Consider the following 16535-nt stretch of genomic DNA (forward strand, 5'->3'; position numbering starts at 1 on the left):
GAGCCCTACTGCCAGCATAGTAAGGAGGTGTGCAGGATCCCTTCTGCGCAGTTAGAAAGCTTGTGGCATGACCAGACAGGCTTTGGGTGCAGGTGGAAGACCGAGAGGAGGTTGAGGAGGCAGAAGCAGTGGAGGAACTTTGACATAAAGAGGATTGACGCACAACTCGTGGGGACGGCAAGAGTTGGACAGCAGCCCCTTGTCCTGCTGTCACCATAGTTACCCAGTGCCCAGTCAGCGACATGTAACGCCCCTGTCCATGCCTACTCGTCCAAGTGTCTGTGGTGAAATGCACCCTGTCACACACAGAGTTTCTCAAAGAAGCGGTGATGTTGTGTGCGACATGCTGGTGGAGCGCAGGCACACCTTTCTTTGAGAAGTAGTGCCGACTGGGCATCTGGTACTGGGGCACTGCGACGGACATAAGGTCTCGAAAATCCTCTGTGTCCACCAGGCGGAAAGGCAGCATTTCTGTAGCCAAGAGCTTGCAGATGGTGAAATTCAACCTCTTAGCTTTCTCATGGCTAGGAGGAAATGGTCTTTTACTTGTCCACATCTGAGGGACCGAGGGCTGGCTATTGTGCTTAGACGGGGTTGATAAGGGTGTCCCCGGCAAACTGCCGGTCTGTGAGGAAGATGCAGGCGGACATGTTAGGTTGCCTTGATCCAAAGGTGGTGCTATCGATGTCGGACAGCGCTCAACACCAGCTGGTGTTACCACCTCCAAAGAAAATGATGACCTGCCAATCACGCTGGCTGTTGCGGGTAAAGAGGTGGCAGGTCTGCGCCCCTGTGGGTTGACAGTAAGTGGGATCTCCAACCTCATCATCATCACCCTGTGCGTTATCACACCCGTCGTCCTCAGAGCCAACCTGTTCCTGCCCTGACAAAAAACTAAAGTTGTCGCTCCAATCAGGCATTTGAGTCTTATCATCGTCTTCCTCATTGTCTCCACCAACAGGAGTTACAGTTTGGGAATGAGGGTCTACATTATGGTCAGAACCTTCTGCGTCTGGTCCTGGATCCGACTCATAAAGATTCTGGGCATCAGTGCAGATCATTTCCTCGTCTGGATTCACAGAAGCGCTGGAGTCGACCTCTGATTACCAGGCTATAGTATGAGTAAACAGCTCTGCAGACTCAACCATCTGTTCTACCTCATACTCAGACGGGCAGCTGGAGATTTGGGAGCTGTGAGGAAGCAAGTGCGATTGGGGTGACACCTTTGAGGACTGGAGTATTTGTGATGTTGAAGTTGATGTGGAGGAGAGCCCACTTAAAGGAGCACTTGATATCCGTTGAAGCACCTGCTGTTTTTGTGCCTCATCTGGAATTTGTAGCAATTGGCGTGGCCGTAAGAAAGGTATCTTATCACATTGTCCGCTAAAAGATGTAGACATTTTAGTTTGGCTGGAAGATGGTCTTTCTTCTGCAGATGTTACTGTTGCTTTAACACCTACCCCACGGACACAACCTTTTTTCCCCTTCCCAACACGCCTATTCCCCTTTCCACCAGCAGCAGGCCTTTTTCCACTCATTTTGGTGGTTAACTAATTCACAACTTTGGAGTTGTTTGCACAAAAAAACAATGGATGGGAACCGAGCAGAGCTGAGTGGCCAAACTGTGGTATTATGCCAAAACTATTGGCTGGGTTAGATGCAGAAAAAAATTATATTCAATTTGCAACCTGATGGAGGTCAGTATAGATGGACTAATAGAACAAGTCCCACACACAGCTAGAAGCCCAAATATTTTTTCAGAGGTAGATGCAGAAAATTTTTTTATTGAGTTTGCAACCTGATGGAGGTCTGTATAGATGGATTAATAGAACAAGTCCCACACACAGCTACAAGCCCAATATTTTTTCAGAGGTAGATGCAGAAAAAAATATATTCAGTTTGCAACCTGATGGAGGTCAGTATAGATGGACCAATAGAGAAAGTCCCACACACTGCTAGAAGGCCAAATATTTTTTCAGAGCTAGATGCAGACAAAAAATTATTTTGAATTTGCAACCTGATGGAGGTCAGTATAGGTGGACTAATAGAACAAGTCCCACACGCTGCTAGAAGGCCAAATATTTTTTCAGAGCTAGATGCAGAAAAAAATTATATTCAGTTTGCAACCTGATGGAGGTCTGTATAGATGGATTAATAGAACAAGTCCCACACACAGCTAGAAGCCCAAATATTTTTTCAGAGGTAGATGCAGATAAAAATTATTTTTAATTTGCAACCTGATGGAGGTCAGTATAGATGGACTAATAGAGAAAGTCCCACACACTGCTAGAAGGCCAAATATTTTTTCAGAGCTAGATGCAGATAAAAATTATTTTTAATTTGCAACCTGATGGAGGTCAGTATAGATGGACTAATAGAACAAGTCCCACACACAGCTAGAAGCACAAATATTTTTTCAGAGGTACTGTAGATGCAGATAAAAATGATTTTTAATTTGCAACCTGATGGAGGTCAGTATAGATGGACTAATAGAGAAAGTCCCACACACTGCTAGAAGGCCAAATATTTTTTCAGAGCTAGATGCAGATAAAAATTATATTCAATTTGCAACCTGATGGAGGTCAGTATAGATGGACTAATAGAACAAGTCCCACACACAGCTAGAAGCCCAAATATTTTTTCAGAGGTACTGTAGATGCAGATAAAAATTATTTTTAATTTGCAACCTGATGGAGGTCAGTATAGATGGACTAATACAACAAGTCCCACACACAGCTAGAAGCCCAATATTTTTTCAGAGGTAGATGCAGAAAAAAATATATTCAGTTTGCAACCTGATGGAGGTCAGTATAGATGGAGTAATAGAACAAGTCCCACACACAGCTAGAAGCCCAAAAATTTTTTCAGAGGTAGATGCAGATAAAAATTATTTTTAATTTGCAACCTGATGGAGGTCAGTATAGATGGACTAATAGAGAAAGTCCCACACACTGCTAGAAGGCCAAATATTTTTTCAGAGCTAGATGCAGATAAAAATTATATTCAATTTGCAACCTGATGGAGGTCAGTATAGATGGACTAATAGAACAAGTCCCACACACAGCTAGAAGCCCAAATATTTTTTCAGAGGTACTGTAGATGCAGATAAAAATTATTTTTAATTTGCAACCTGATGGAGGTCAGTATAGATGGACTAATAGAGAAAGTCCCACACACTGCTAGAAGGCCAAATATTTTTTCAGAGCTAGATGCAGAAAAAAATTATATTCAGTTTGCAACCTGATGGAGGTCAGTATAGATGGACTAATAGAGAAAGTCCCACACACTGCTAGAAGGCCACATATTTTTTCAGAGGTAGATGCAGAAAAAAATATATTCAGTTTGCAACCTGATGGAGGTCTGTATAGATGGATTAATAGAACAAGTCCCACACACAGCTAGAAGCCCAATATTTTTTCAGAGGTAGATGCAGAAAAAAATATATTCAGTTTGCAACCTGATGGAGGTCAGTATAGATGGACTAATACAACAAGTCCCACACACAGCTAGAAGCCCAATATTTTTTCAGAGGTAGATGCAGAAAAAAATATATTCAGTTTGCAACCTGATGGAGATCTGTACAGATGGATTAATAGAACAAGTCCCACACACAGCTAGAAGCCCAATATTTTTTCAGAGGTAGATGCAGAAAAAAATATATTCAGTTTGCAACCTGATGGAGGTCTGTATAGATGGATTAATAGAACAAGTCCCACACACAGCTAGAAGCCCAATATTTTTTCAGAGGTAGATGCAGAAAAAAATATATTCAGTTTGCAACCTGATGGAGGTCAGTATAGATGGACTAATACAACAAGTCCCACACACAGCTAGAAGCCCAATATTTTTTCAGAGCTAGATGCAGAAAAAAATTATATTCAATTTGCAACCTGATGGAGGTCAGTATAGATGGACTAATAGAATGATGCTATGCCCAAAAGATTTTACTTCACTAGGTGCAGTAAAAAAATTGGTATTCTATACACAGGTGGTATATCTTGCAACACAGATAGGCTACTCCACTGACTAACACACTCTGCAATAGGCCAAAAAGGATTAGCTTTGCTAGATTCAGCCAAATGCTGTGAAAAAAACTTGCACAGCACTGGCACAGACCTGCCTGTCAAAAACTGATAGGAACTGATGTAACCTAGTCCTGAAAAGGACTCCAATTACAATTAGTCTTTACTCCCACAATCTATCTGTTTAAGAGCACAGACCTGCCTGATAAAAGTCGTAGGAAATGCTGTAACCTAGTCCTTAAAAGGACTGCAATCACAACTATTCCCTACTCCCAAGCTATCTGTAGATTTGTGCGAAAATTGGCTTGAAATTAACAAGGTATAGCGCACACAGCAACAGCGGTGCCGTCTAACACTCAGCTGCAGCAGTGAGAAAATGGTGGCGACGGGGAAAATGGCTTGGTCTTATAGGGCAAGGACATGTGACATACACTGCCAATGACACATGCCCTTGCTTGTGTGAAAAAAAGCACTTCGCTCCTTGTGTGCGCTGCTGATAGGCTGACAGATTGCACCTCCCCACTGTAAATGCGGGAAAGAGAAAAAAAAATGGAGATCTTCATTGTTCCTGCAGAGATCCATCCCCTGCCCCTCCCCCCACCCCGCTGTACACTCAAACTGCGTATTAACATTAATTTTCATCATTACTGAGAAAAAATCCAGTTATGATTTTGGTGCACGAACAGTTATCGAACATAACCTCGAACAGCCGAATTTTTCTCAAATTGTTCGTGTTCGCCGAACGGCTCGAACACCGCCCAAAACAGCTCGAATTTGAGATTGGCGAACAGTTCGAGTAGAACAACGCTCATCTCTACTTAGAAGGACTGCTAGTTTAGATGTATATATACACCGCGTGCAGAATTATTAGGCAAATGCGTATTTTGATCACATGATACATTTTTATACATGTTGTCCTACTCTAAGCTGCATAGGCTTGAGAGCCAACTACCAATTAAGTAAATCTGGTGATGTGCATCTCTGTAATGAGGAGGGGTGTTGACTAATGACATCAACACTCTATATAAGGTGTGCTTAATTATTAGGCAACTTGCTTTCCTTTGGCAAAATGGGTCAGAAGAGAGATTTGACGGGCTCTGAAAAGTCCAAAATTGTGAGATGTCTTGCAGAGGGATGCAGCAGTCTTGAAATTTCCAAACTTTTGAAGCGTGATCACCGAACAATCAAGCGTTTCATGGCAAATAGCCAACAGGGTCGCAAGAAGCATGTTGGCCAAAAAAGGCGCAAAATAACTGCCCATGAATTGAGGAAAATCAAGCGTGAAGCTGCCAAGATGCCATTCGCCACCAGTTTTGCCATATTTCAGAGCAGCAACGTTACTGGAGTATCAAAAAGTACAAGGTATGCGATACTCAGGGACATTGCCAAGGTAAGGAAGGCTGAAAAACGACCACCTTTAAACAAGAAACATAAGATAAAACGCCAAGAATGGGCCAAGAAATATCTTAAGACTGATTTTTCAAAGGTTTTATGGACTGATGAAATGAGAGTGACTCTTGATGGGCCAGATGGATGGGCCAGAGGCTGAATCAGTAAAGGGCAGTGAGCTCCACTCCGAGTCAGACGCCAGCAAGGTGGAGGTGGGGTACGGGTATGATCTGGTATCATCAAAGATGAACTTGTGGAACCTTTTCGGGTTGAGGATGGAGTGAATCTTAACTCCCAGACCTACTGCCAGTTTCTGGAATACAACTTCTTCAAGCAGTGGTGCAGGAAGAAGTCAGTATCGTTCAAGAAAACATGATTTTTATGCAGGGCAATGCTCAATCACATGCATCCAACTACTCCATAGCATGGCTGGCCAGTAAAGGTCTAAAAGAAGAAAAAATAATGACATGGCCCCCTTGTTCACCTGATCTGAACCCCATAAAGAACCTGTGGTCCATCATAAAATGTGAGATCTACAGGGAGGGAAAACAGTACACCTCTGGGAACAGTGTCTGGGAGGCTGTGGTGGCTGCTGCACGCAATGATCGAAAACAGATCAAGCAACTGACAGAATCTATGGATGGAAGGCTGCTGAGTGTCATCATAAAGAAAGGTGGCTATATTCATCACTCATTTTTTTGTTTTTTGCTTTTGCATGTCAGAAATGTTTATTTCTAAATTTTGCGCACTGATATTGGTTTACCTGGTGAAAATAAACAAGTGAGATGGGATTATATTTGGTTTTTATTAAGTTGCCTAATAATTCTGCACAGTAATAGTTACCTGCACAAACAGATATCCTCCTAAGATAGCCAAATCTAAAAAAATCCCACTCCAACTTCCAAAAATATTAAGCTTGGATATTTATGAGTCTTTTGGGTTAATTGAGAACATAGTTGATCAATAATAAACAATAATCCTCTAAAATACAACTTGTCTAATAATTCTGCACACAGTGTATATTGCTGTGGAATACCTATACCTATCTAATAAATTGCCAATTCTGTCCCTCACTCAGCAGCACCTCTCCCTACTCTGCCTGTCTGAAGGGTAGACTGTGACGAGCATAGGGTCACAACCAACATGGCTACGGCATTACAGTGAGTGGCTGGCAATCCCTGCATGTTAATTGGCTGTCTAAAGAGCACCAAACATGCGGGGCATGGACTCGAGCTCCCGCCCCTAGCATCCCGGAATTACTTGCCAAGCATCTCGAGCAGTGAGATGCTCGGGCGAGTAACTAGCAATGGCGAGCACGCTCGCTCATCACAAGTGGTGACCTTTATTTTTCCAAAATTCTGCGTTTTGTCCTGGCAGCTGGATATCAGCTTGTAGGCCAAATCCTGACTGAAGACGACCCATTCTTATCCATTCTTGGCGTTTATCACAATTTCTGTGTTTTTATTTGTCCATCCACTTTTGAGCATTGACCACAGGTTCTCAATGGGATTGTGATCTAGGGAGTTTCCTGGTCATGGACCCAAAATGTCAATGTTTTTTTCAATGAGCCACTCAGCTTATCGTTTTTGCCTCTGACCTGGTCTCCATCATGCTGGAAAAAGCATTTATTGTTCATCAACAAATTGCTCTTGAAGGATGTTTAGAACCAATTCTTTATTCATGGCAGTGTTCTTAGGCAAAATTGTGAGCAAGTCACACACTTGAATGGTCTCAAGATGCTTTACTGTTGGCACGAGGCAGGACTCGTGTTAGAGCTCACCTATTCTTCTCTTGACAATCATTTTTCCAGAAGTCCCAAACAGTCTGAAGGGGGTTTCATCAGAAAAAATAACTTTACCCCCATCTTCTGCAGTCCAATCCTTCCTGCATATTCTGGTCTAGCTATTGGACCAAGACATTGTGTGCAATCTAAGGCAATTCCTGCACTCGACCGTGATGCAAAACTAGAGATTCACAAACAGGTCTTCTTTTTTTTTTTCATATATAAATTTTGAAATGTAACTGGATCGAATTTTTATAAGCGACAATCATCAAACTCAGTCTCCGACAGGGAGATGTCTGAATACATTTAAGAGCGCAGTGTGACCTTCCCCTAAGCTACTGTGTCTGTCTATGTTTGCCTCATTGCACTGAATAGACTCGTCAGGGGCACGTGTATACAACATTTTCACGTAACACCCAGACGAAGAACACAACACTGCAAAATGAGAACTAGGCCTCAATCACAGCTGGGTTTTTTTTTTGGTCATATGTGAAAAAAAATATTATTTTTTTTTATTATGTTGGATTTAATTTTGGTCAGTGTGTCACTTTTTATAATCCGTGTATTATACTTTTTTTTTCTTATATGTAAAATACAAAGATAGATTTTTCAAACCATCCCACATGGACTGCTCAGTGAAGAATGGACAGCACTCAAAATACACAAGGATGGCATCTAAGTGATATCAGTTTATTCACAGACCCATTCACTTTGATGAGAAAATTTTATCCACAAATCAGATCAAAAATGGGCATGATGCCTCTTTTTAGTGGACAGCCTTAGACTGTGTTCACACTTGTGTTTGAGAGTTTTGTCCATTTCATTGTAGGGACAGACAAAAAAGAATTCATCATCGAAACCGATCTGCTGCAAAACTGATGCAGGAGAATGGCCCCATGGATTATTATGGGGTCCATCTGGGTTCCAAGATGAGCCTCTTTTCAGAATAGAAAACAAAGTTCTGCATAATGCACTTTTTACCGTTCTAAAAACTGACCTGGAAAAAAATAATTACCAAATTCATGTACTAGTATATTATAGCTTGTAAAGAAGATTTAAGGCTGACAAAATGATCTGGTACAGAACAGTGCAGCCTGAGGCTCACTAGTAATGTTTCTGCCCTTCTTATCAGTCCTGAGTTTGGAATCCCCGGAACTGACAAACATAAATTAAGAGGCCTCCACTGACCACAGTGTCCAGTATTGGGACTGTGAATACAAAAGAATCACTTCTATAGAGAAGACTATGCGAAATAGCGTTTAATCTAATTGCATAAAATCAACATTAAAAAAACTGCGTAAAGAAACCCAAAATTTTAACCCAACATGGAAGCAGCCAGGGACTGAGTGGAATCTGTGACTTCTCGGCATTTAGTGGTCACTACTCACCTGTGCTGTTATCTGTAGGAATCTCCTCTTTACACCGCTCATCACCCCTCACATATGTCTCTGTAGTATTAATATGGGTCAGATCTTCACCCTGAAACAAAGATTGTAAAAGTCAAAGAGAGATGGAGAAGTTGTAAAAAATGATTTAGAGAGACAGAGAAGATCATAAATGAACATGATGACCACAAATGCCAGCAGTAGTTATCACATAGCTGTAGGTCTCCTGTATAAATCCACCCTGTCTGCTCCTAATTCTAACCAGCAGTCTCCATAACCAGAAAATTGTGAGAAGATCCAGACAACATCTAATGTCTATGATCAACCTGTCGATCTCTAACAAGTATAAGACATACACTGAATGGCCACTTTATTAGAGACTTCCATGCATTAGAGCATTGGAGCTTCAGAACCTCAGCAATTCATCCTGTCACAGATTCCATTAGATGATGAAATAGTTCTGCAGGAATATTGGTCAATGTCAATTGGACAGCTTCTATTGGTTACCACAAACTAGATGAAGGCACTGACATGCCCTAAACAACCAATTCTACATTTTCCATCAGATGTTCTATTGGATTAAGATCTGGGCAATATGAAGGTTGAGGAAGTATTCCATGACAATACGACCCTTATGGCATGGTGCATTGTCCTTCTACTGTAAGCACTAGTGTAGAACATCCATGTACAGAAATCAGAGGTACCAGGATGAGCCATGAAAACATTCCACGCACAATCACTCCACCTCCAACAGCCTCAAATGTTGACACTTGATAGGAAGAATACATGGATTCAAGCTGAATGTGCCAAATTCTGACCCTCCCATCAGCACGGTGCAGCTGAAATCTGTTTTTTTTCTCATCAGACAATGTGTTCCAGTGGTATAAATTATGTTCTCTTTTGCCAGTTTAAATTTTTTCTTTCTGCTTCCCACTGTTTCATCTGCTGTTATGGCTCATCTGTGCTAAGAAATGACAAGTTCAGACACATTAGTTGAACATCATCATTGTATTCAGCTGCAATTTATATCACTGTGCACCACCTGTTCCTCCGAATGATTCTTGAAATATTGTTTGATGAGCTGTTTACGTCCACAGGTTCCACTTTCATTGGATGTACTCTAGACCAGCGGTGGCGAACCTATGGCACGCGTGCCAGAGTTGGCACTCAGAGCCCTCCCTGTGGGCATGCACACCAGGCCCACCGCCCGCACGCAGCTCCGCTCCCATGTTCAAATGCATTTGCGTCTTTTAAACGTGAACACATTTGAACAGTGCTGCGAGGACTGGGGCAGAGGAGCGCCTGTCAGCCCCAGGTCTGATGTGCAGCAGTGAGATGACGTCATCCACCTACTGAACTCATCACACTACTGCCTGTGCCAGGGCCGTGGAGGAGCAAAGACAGCGCGTTGTGCGTGGGGAATTGGTAAGAGCTCCAGCAGGAGTTTGGCTAGAGGCAGTGTGTGGGGATGGGGGGCTGCTTTATTCAGAGGGGCAGTGTGTGTGTCAGTGTGTATGTGTATATATATATTTTGCTGAGGAACTGTGTGTGTGTGTAAATATATATATATTTTGCAGAGGAACAGTGACTATCTGTGTGTGTGTGTATATATATTGTGCAGAGGGGCAGTGTTTGTACTCAGGGCCTGCATCAGCACCCGAGCAAGTACCGGGGCCCTGGATAAAGGGGGGGCCCACTCGCTGTCGGGGCCCGGGCTGTTCCCCAACAGCTATGCAGGGTCACCAGCGCTGCTTGATTGCTGTCGCTTAAGCAAAGATGGCCGCATGTAGTGCACTGTGTGGCTTTGTCTGCTAGTAATGATGCAGCCAGGGTGACACACAAGCAAAATTAAAGGTGCAGGGCCAACCTGGCCGCATCATTACTAGCAGACACAATCGCATGGTGCACTGCGCGCGGTCATGTCTATTTAACTGACAGCAATAAAGTGTGCCCTCCACATCCACATGCCAGGGGAGCTGGACGTGACACAAGCCCGGGGAAGGTGAGTGAGGCTTGTTGCCGGAGTCACCATATTAAAAAAAAGTCTAATGTGTCTGTTTGTGTGCATGTATTATGTGTATGTATGTCAGTGTGTATGGCAGTGTATCAGTTGTAATGCAGCAGCTTGCTAGCATTACTGTAAATGGTCCAGGATGTGTTTACCGGACCATGTACCTTCCCCTTTAACAGACTGGTCACATGACTGTGACATCACACAGGTCCTGTGTGCACAGTAAAGCTCTGCACACATGACTGGGACAGCACACAGGACCTATACACACAGCTGACTGATCACATGACTGTGACATCAGCAAGGTCCTGTCAGTATGTGGCTGTCTGTGCACAGCATATATAAACCCTGCTTAATTTGAGACAGGTGTGTTCGGTGTGAGAGGCGTGAGGCCTGTTCCCCATGTGTGTGGGATACCGTGATGCCTGGCAGCCTGAAGGCAAAGACTGGATCCTGTGCGGATGCTAGTGGCCTTGGAAGGCAGCGGCTTTGGAGTGAAGCCTGGTACCCGAAGGGTCGAGCCTGGATCCTGTGTGGATGTCAGTGGCCTTTGAGGGAGAGCCGGCTTGAGTAAGAGTCCTGAAAGGCAGAGCCTGGATCCTGTGTGGATGTCAGTGGCCTTTGAGGGAACGATGGCTGGAGACCCCCACCTGGGAAGCCGCAGAGCCACAGTGGTGGCAGAGTAACGGACTGAGACAGCTAAACCCGGCAAAGGTAATACCCTGTGCTATATGGACATTGTGATATGAACATTGCTATTATTACCTTGCAGTAAGCTGTAACCTGGAGCAAGTGGGCCGGTGTGCCACTTGGCTCATGAATAATGTAGATATGTGTGTCGGCGTGCCACGGAGTTGGACCCGATGAACTGTGTGGACTTGTGGTTTATGCCGAAGTAATAAACTGCATTGTGGTGAAAAACGTAAAGACATTGCACGTGTGCATTGATTGACGCAGCGAAGCGAGTTACCCCCAGTATGATGACTAGCGCTGCCTTACACAGTGTATATATTTATGTCTGTTTATATGTGTTTTTGTGAATTTGTCTTCAAATATGTGTATGTATCTGTGTATGCGTGTGTGCGCATGTCTGCGTACTGTGTGTGCGCATGTCTGCGTACTGTGTGTGCGCATGTCTGCGTAGTGTGTGCGCATGTCTGCGTACTGTTGTGCGCATGTCTGCGTACTGTGTGTGTGCGCATGTCTGCGTACTGTGTGTGTGCACATGTCTGCGTACTGTGTGTGTGGGCATGTCTGCGTACTGTGTGTGTGGGCATGTCTGAGTACTGTATGTGTGGGCATGTCTGTGTACTGTGTATACACGTCTGCATACTGCATGTACATGTCTGCATACTGCATGTACATGTCTGCGTACTGTATGTGTGGGCATGTCGGCATATTGTATGTGTGCATATCTGCATTCCATATATACATGTCTGCGTACCGTGTGTGTGCATGTCTGCATATGTGAAGGATGAGGGGGCAGGCTGGGCTGCCCCCTCATCCTCATCATATAGGTTTATGTTGTAAACCTATATTTCTCTGCTGTATCTGTGCATCATGAATCGTAGTATGTGTGAAAGGGGCCACTGAGACTCTTTGCCCTGGGTCCACAAAAACCTGGAGCCGGCCCTATGTGTGTGTATATATATTGCAGAGGGGCAGTGTGTGTGTGTATTTTTCAGAGGGACACCGTGTGTATTTTGCAGAGGGGCAGTGTGTGTGGGGAGTATTATGCAAGTCTCCTGTGATGTCTGCTTCAACCCCAAGTTAAATTGCCGTGTTGGCACTTTGCGATAAATAAGTGGGTTTTGGGTTGCTGGTTGGGCACTCAGTCTCTAAAAGGTTCGCCATCACTGCTGTAGACAATATTGTAAGTAAAAACATCATGAGATTAGCAGTTTCTGAGATGACCGTAACTTGCTCAAAGTTACTCAGATCGCTCGATATTCCCATTCTTGTGTGGATTCACATGTCAAATTTCCACCCAAGGAAAGGGGTTGTGTCTCTAATAAATTGCCCATTCAATGTATAATACTGGTAAATAAACCAAGACTGAACACAAGACCTTCTACACATCATAGGGGAGATGTCATGACACCTTCTTTCCATCTACCTGATGATCCTGAGGAACATCGGGATTTTCTTGTTTACAGTCCTGTGGAAGAAGAGGACGGGGACATCTCTCTGGTGTTGTCCTCTTACTGGATGGAACTGGAGGAAACACATACAGGGACTGAATTCATTCTTTACATACAAATAACTATAGGCCGTGTGAATTTAGTCCTGTCTATTACCCGATGATGTGAGGGGCTGGGGATCCTCATTCATGACGTCCTTGTAGAGATCTTTGTGTCCTTCTAAATACTCCCACTCCTCCATGGAGAAATAGACGGTGACATCCTGACACCTTACAGGAACCTGACACATACAATGATACAATGATACAGTCATCCCCGGATCCCTTCATAACGTTACTGTATAATGTCCCAGCATTCCCAGCAGTGTCACCTCTCCAGTCAGTAGCTCAATCATCTTGTAGGTGAGTTCTAGGATCTTCTGATCATTGATGTCCTCATGTATCAGGAGGTGAGGTGGAGGCCCTGTGATTGGGCTCAGGGGTCTTCCCCATCCCTCAGACACAGGGTCCTGACAGCGCTCACTAGAGGTCTTCTTCACTACTGTGTAATCCTGGTTATGGAGAGACACATTAATAAATCTCACTACAGACATTTCCAGAGTCCTCACCTCTCCAGTTCTGTCCATCTGTTATTCCCATAGATAAGAATGATGTAATGTGACGTCATCAGAATCTCTCACCTCTCCAGTAAGCCGGAAGAGGATCTCTAGAGTGAGGTGTAGTATCCTCTCTGCCATCTTGTCCCTGTCTCTATCCATCCTTGTAGGGTCAATCAGTAGAATTCTCTTATATAGAAGATCTCCACTGAGAGGATCCGATATTGTAGGGACCTGAATGAGAAGATGACGATGTAACATCATAAAGATCCCATGTGAGAAATCTCCGGAGCTGTTACCGGCTTCACATGATCAGTACATCCAGTCATGGCCCCGTCTAAATTATCTGAATCTTTATTAAATATTTCATAAAAACAAAACATAAAGTTATAAAGTGCCGGGAACATCCACAGAGATCAGGACGGCAGAACCGGGGACGTCAGTAACAGATAATGACAGAACATTAATATCTCCTGATGGTGACAACATGGAGCGGGCGACGGCCATAATGGAGACTGTACAGTAACAGAGCAGAGAACGACGTCAGGAGGGAAGTGACCCAATCTAATCCAATACAGACAGACCCTGATATAGAGACACAGACGGGAACACGTTCTGTCTCCTGGAATGTGACCGCAGCACTGAGGGGGTTAATAGTAATGGGGGATCTCCACATACCTCCACCTGCAGAGCCGCCACCACATATATGGCTGTTCTGTGCGCACAGGACCTGTGATGAGGTCACAGGAGGGGAGGAGTCACTCTAGAGATTGCAGGAATTGATGTATACCATGTGACCCCTGACTCCTCCCCTCCTGTGACCTCATCACAGGTCCTGTGCGCACAGAACAGCCATATATGTGGTGCAGCGCTCCCTCACTGTACAGTCAGCACCGCTGTGCTCCTCCTGGCACAGTGATTGAATGCTGTGCAGTGTACATGTGTGGACGGCTGTCAGTCAATGTGGCGGGGAGTGATTACAGCCCATTCAGTATACGGTGAGCGGTGACTGTAACAGCTCTCTGCACCGCCCCGAGGACTGGAAGCAGCGGCTGCAGGAGACGAAGAGAGAGAATGAGACAGAAAAAGAACAAAAACTGAGACATACGCAGAAGAGAGAAGAAAAGACAGAAGACGGATAAAAGAGAGAGGGGTGAAGAAGAGAGAAGTAGTGGAGTAGACTGCGCTATTGTATTACATCATCGCTATTAGTACAAACATGGTTTTATAAAAATTTCATGAGGTCAGTTATGTTAGAAAAGATACTTAATACCTAGAGATGAGCTAACGATTATAAAGGGAGACAATGGAAAATCAGAGCATGATTCCGGCAGACCCTACAAGTGGGTCTGGGGGGCAGTGAAAATGTTAAAACGGATGGAAAAAGTGCTGAATTGAAGAACAGCATGGGGAAGACCCCTGGAAGCATCTCTGACTCCCAGATCGCTGCTGAGAACAATGGGGTTACTCTTTTACTCCACTTTAAGGGCTGACGATAGAACATTCAAAATCAATGAGAAATTGCATTTTGCAAAAACATGTTAAGAAACATTTGTTGTGTATAATGACTTGTATATAAGGAAACCTTTAAAAAGGATATATTATTTAAGTAAATCAAAACTAATTTTTTATTAAAAAAAAATGGAAATTTCAGTAAAATTTATGAAGGAAGGAAGAAGTACCAAAAATTAGGGACTCTGAGGGATTCAGATACACCCTGTATTAGACACAAAGGAAGGCCTCATACTCATTCTGTTCAAATTGTCATGTAGTGGTGCTCCAAGAATCATAAAGGCCATTGTTAGGATTCCTGTTGTCCTACAGTTTGACCACTAGTGGTTGCTATGGTTCACCTTAATAATTGTGCTTTAATTTCATTTCTAACCACTGGAGGCTTTCCTAGCAGCTATGAGCCAGGTGTTTGATGACCTTAATGTTGTGCAACAGCTTCAGCTACACTGATGGCGCTATGTCAGGGTAAGTTCTGTGTTGCAGAGTACGCCACGGGATTTTGATACTGAATGGAATAATGCTACAAAATGTATCTCCAGTGCACTCAAAGATGAACTAGCCCGGGCTGTCGCTCCACAAATTTTGATGACTTCATTCACCATTGTATTTGTATAGACAACCAATTATCAGAGAGAAGATTGGAAAATTGGAATTAAAACTGGTCCCGCAGCAGTAATCATTATCCACCTTCTTCAACCACCAGTCCTAGAGACTTTGAGATAAAGAGTCCTCAAATATCTGAAGTTGAATCCATGCAGGTTGACAGCCTGTTAAAACATGAAAGTGCTGAGATAAAAGAACAGAGACTAAGGGAAAATCAGGGTTTTTATTGTGGTAAGTCTGACCACTTTCTCATTAGTTGTCCTTCTTGACTACGTAAAACAGTAGCAGTGGTAGTGGATTCCAGCTTCAGTTTCCTCTATTGCACCCAACTTTAAAAAAGAAAACAAAGACTCATATTGCTTCATTTCTATCAAATTCGGAGATGATTCTCAATGGATTTCCGCATTTGCCATGCTTGATTTAGGAGCAAACGGAAATTTTCTGAACACATCTTTTGTAAAGGAACATGGAAAAAAACAGACTTTCATCTATTATTATGGAAACTGTTGCCAGATCTCCACTAAATTGGGAATCAGTGGGTCAAGAGACTGAACCCTTAGAGATAGTTATGGAACCTAATCACCATGAGGTTTCATCAATCTTATTAATCTCATCTCCACATTTTACAATAATCCTGGGGTTGCCATGGCTACAGGCTCAAAATCCCACAATCAATTGAGAAACCAAAGAAGTGTCTTTTCGATTTACCATACACTTCCCACATGCTTCACCAAATGAAGAGGTTGTAGATGATCCTGAACAATCTTCTAAACTACCATGTACAGTACAGACCAAAAGTTTGGACACACCTTCTAATTTAAAGATTTTTATGTATTTTCAGGACTATGAAAATTGTACATTCTCAGAAGTTTGATTTACTTGGAGTTATATTCTGTTGTTTAAGTGTTCCCTTTATTTTTTTGAGCAGCATATATATATATATATATATATATATATATATATATATATATATATATATATATAATATATATAATCAGTACTGACCAAAAGTTTGGACACACCTTCTCATTTAAAGATTTTTCTGTATTTTCATGACTTTGAAAATTGTACATTCACACTGAAGGCATCAAAAC

General features: G+C 43.1%; 1 protein-coding gene across 1 annotated transcript in view; it reads right to left on the reverse strand.

Moving 5' to 3' along the window:
- LOC141271996 (uncharacterized) overlaps positions 1–14058 on the reverse strand; it is a 39579-nt gene extending 25521 nt beyond the window's left edge. The window contains exons 1-6 of the mRNA XM_073682269.1: positions 14005–14058; positions 13411–13560; positions 13102–13281; positions 12888–13011; positions 12707–12804; positions 8583–8673 (exon numbers count right to left, since the gene is read on the reverse strand). Coding sequence (XP_073538370.1) covers positions 8583–8673; positions 12707–12804; positions 12888–13011; positions 13102–13281; positions 13411–13488 — 571 coding nt within the window. The 5' untranslated portion in view covers positions 13489–13560; positions 14005–14058. The remainder of the gene's footprint in view (positions 1–8582; positions 8674–12706; positions 12805–12887; positions 13012–13101; positions 13282–13410; positions 13561–14004) is intronic.
- Positions 14059–16535: the final 2477 nt, after the last annotated feature.

This window comes from Phyllobates terribilis, unplaced genomic scaffold, assembly GCF_046119375.1.
Source record: "Phyllobates terribilis strain yellow unplaced genomic scaffold, ASM4611937v1 Scaffold_5__5_contigs__length_657084704, whole genome shotgun sequence".
Classification (NCBI taxonomy): domain Eukaryota; kingdom Metazoa; phylum Chordata; class Amphibia; order Anura; family Dendrobatidae; genus Phyllobates; species Phyllobates terribilis.